Source organism: Drosophila albomicans, chromosome 3, assembly GCF_009650485.2.
Source record: "Drosophila albomicans strain 15112-1751.03 chromosome 3, ASM965048v2, whole genome shotgun sequence".
In the NCBI taxonomy this organism is placed as follows: Eukaryota; Metazoa; Arthropoda; class Insecta; order Diptera; family Drosophilidae; genus Drosophila; species Drosophila albomicans.
The window spans coordinates 35,691,273-35,694,513 of record NC_047629.2 but is presented as its reverse complement, the minus strand read 5'-3'; the positions used below and the strand labels follow the sequence as shown (position 1 = coordinate 35,694,513).

Here is a 3,241-nt window from a genome sequence, read left to right as displayed (position 1 = left end):
GAAATTAGTGCCAAAAGGATTTTGAGATGTATGTTTATTTCAGTTGGTATAACTCACGCTCAAACTTCTATCAAACTTTGGCTTAGTCTAGTTGGGTCTTTAAGCACTTAAAATTTAAATGGTGTAATGTTTATCAACTCTTTATTACAACTAATATCCATTTGAGAGTAAATTTTGATTATTTTTCCAACGGCTTTAAAAGTGTTTTCTGCTTTGCGAAATATCGATTGCTTTAAATTAAAGAAGTGTATAAATTTCATAAATGTTAATTGGAAATCAGTGTTGCCGTTAATATGATTCCATCATTCACATTAATTACTGTTGAGCGTTGAATGCCAAGTGCAAATGAGTATTGGATTGTATGTATAATTATATGGGACGTCAAGTACCTGAACAAATCATGGGGTTTGTCGAGTGCCCAAATGAATACAAATGAAATCAATTAGGAAACATCCACCTTGAATCTCAGGCAGAAGCAGATGCGCAAAGAACGCCAACTTCAGCTGAATTTAAATTCAAGCATTAAGTATAAAAAAAAAATGGAAAATATCGTTATGTGTGTGTAGGTAATTTGAATTTTTATATCTTTGCTTTACCCAATGCAAAATCAATGACTGGCGATTTCCATTTCCATTTCATTTTCCATTTATTTTGTTGTATTTTCTTTTATTTCTTTTTTTTTGCATTTTTAATCGTAAGCGGCAACCAGATAAAAATATGCAAAAGCTGGTTTTTAGTCGCGAGATACTCAGTATCGCAAAGCAAAATAGGCAATTATAATTTCACTTTTTTTCGGTGGAAAGGAAGTGCAGTAAAACAGAGCTGATTTGCATTGCCATCCGGCAAGGATTCAAGCTATCGCCTACAATCGTTTAACTTTAGCTAAACCCCGGCTGGGAATGTAGGAAAGAAGAGCTAACAAGGCAGCAACTTCGACCTCGAAGACTGCGGAAGTTGCATATGGAGTGAATTTTATCGATTGGATAAAGTTCGCACATTGCCTACTTTTAGGTAGACAACCCCTTAAAAGGTGTTCCGTTTATCGCCTGTTTGCCAGCCTGACTACCTTCCTCGTGTCATTGCCCCCAAAAAGCAGGGCTAAGCGAACGCTCTTCTATTGATTTGTGGGGCAAAACAATCGGTGCGAGATTAATCTAAAGATATTACAAGAGCTGTTAATGCTTTGCTTTGGTTGCATATGAAATAAATGTGCGATTCGTTACTTTGTGTGATTAATGAACTGAATTTATTTAAATTGTTTCTTTTCAATTTGTAGATTTGCTTGATTGAGTCATATGGGCTGCTTTCATCTGAACTGCTATCACTGATCTCATCGCTGCTGGACATCGACAAGTCCTCCCAGACTGTCGAATTGCCCGGAATCGAACCTCAAATTGCTTCTTTAATTTCTAAAGACAAATTCATTTGTTGTATTTTCACTCAATTTTCATTCATTTTCTCAATACTCTCGGTTTCATTCGCTTGATCGTTTACCTCATTTTCATCATCTTGCTCTTCCTCGCAGTTTTCCTCATTTTCTCCTAATTGTTTATCTTTATGATTGATTTCCTCCCTTCCTTCATCCTCGTCGTGGCCATTTTCCTCTTCCGCATCGGCTTCCTCTTCTCTCCCCATGCCATCATTGCATAGTTTTTGCTTTATGCGAAATGCAGTGGAATAGAATGCCTGGAGGAGATCTCTGGCCCGTCGTTCCTCTTCTTCGCTATATGACTTTTGACATTGCTCGACGCTACTTTCAGCGCGTTTAAGAGTATAAAGCAGTTGGGTAATATCTTCATTGTCCAACACAGGTGGATCGAAGTCCTGATGATGCCGGAACAGATTACATCTGTCATAGGTCGGCAGAGATGGGTGCTCACAGACGCTATGGTATAACTCGTAGAAAGTTTCCACTTGAACATGGAAGTCTTGAAATATCTCATTAATTTCGAATCGGAATTCTTCGACAGTTCGGATGGCACATTGGTCAAGTCTTAGCGATAAGATTTCCAATTTGTTGTTGAAATACCTGTGAATACTTCTGTCGTCCTCATTCGAAATCGAGATCTGTAGTTTTCTCAATAATTCCCGACACTGACGCTGAACGGCTTCGTTGTTCTTCTCCGAGCCTGAGCCACGGGGATCCTTTGTGCTAGGCTTTTCCTCGCCTCGTGGCATCTTATTAAGCACCCTGTGAAAGAATTTCTCCAGCTTCTGGCAGTTACAGTAAACCACATCCCCAGGACGATTGAATGTGTAACAGTTGCTTATTACCAAACGAAAGTCATGAACCAGATCATCGACACAATGATAATACCGATTATGGACACGCTTGATAATCGTGCCCACATCCATGGGTCTGGTTATCACTTGGTAATAATTGGGCACTTGCAGTGCCACCGCATCCACCGGTTCCATAAAGTCCATGGCAAACTTCTTGGTAACCAGCTCGTCGAGCAGATACTTCCTCAAGTAGTGCAACTTATTTGTGTACTGACCAGCCCGACCCTGCTCTGGCATCACTTGCGGTTGCACTCGACTCAACGCATTCGTATCGTCACTATACTGTTTGTACTCATACTAAATAATTAAAATAAATTAAAAAAAAAAAAAAAAACAATAATTTAAAAATTAGTCTCACCATTTCGATTAAATTTCAATTCAAAAGTGCACAACTGCTGCTGTTCAAACGTGCTGCTGAACTGATTAGCTAACTTACAGAGTCTGTCCTATTTATTGATTTGGAATTGTCAAATTTAGCATGGAAGCTCTGTTTTGAAATAAGTGAACACTGGCAGACTATATCGATAACACAATGTCGACGGCTGCAAACTTATCGACTTCATTTTGGCAGGCTGCATTTTATCGATAACAATGCAAGCACATTAATGTTGTTGTGCGATATGTTTGTGTTAGCTTTGTTGTATTATTTTTGTGGACAGACTGCGGAATAGAAAAAATAACTGTGTATTTATCATTTAATCATATTCAACATGTAAGTGGTATTTGTCTAAATGACTTTCAGCACATAAATGAGTACATTTAGTTTGCCGTTGTAAATTGCCAAAGAATTAAATCTAAATTATGTTGTTGGAAGAAAGTAAACAACTAAATGACCCTATTTATATTAATAGTGTTTCATGAAAGCAATGATGTACTATATCAATTAAGTTGTGTTGTTAATACTGCTTAAGTTCCATAGTATTGGTATTAATTGTACATTCATTTGATCTGATATACA

The 3,241-nt window shown here is 37.6% G+C and overlaps 1 protein-coding gene across 1 annotated transcript; it reads right to left on the bottom strand.

The window, feature by feature from the left end:
- Nucleotides 1-1,225: 1,225 nt before the first annotated feature.
- LOC117568377 (uncharacterized) lies at nucleotides 1,226-2,726 on the bottom strand. The gene is made up of 2 exons (XM_052004912.1): nucleotides 2,642-2,726; nucleotides 1,226-2,580 (listed from the first exon to the last, which is right to left on the bottom strand). Exons 1-2 carry the CDS (start codon nucleotides 2,642-2,644, stop codon nucleotides 1,441-1,443), a joined length of 1,143 nt encoding a protein of 380 aa, XP_051860872.1. The 5' UTR covers nucleotides 2,645-2,726; the 3' UTR covers nucleotides 1,226-1,440.
- Nucleotides 2,727-3,241: the final 515 nt, after the last annotated feature.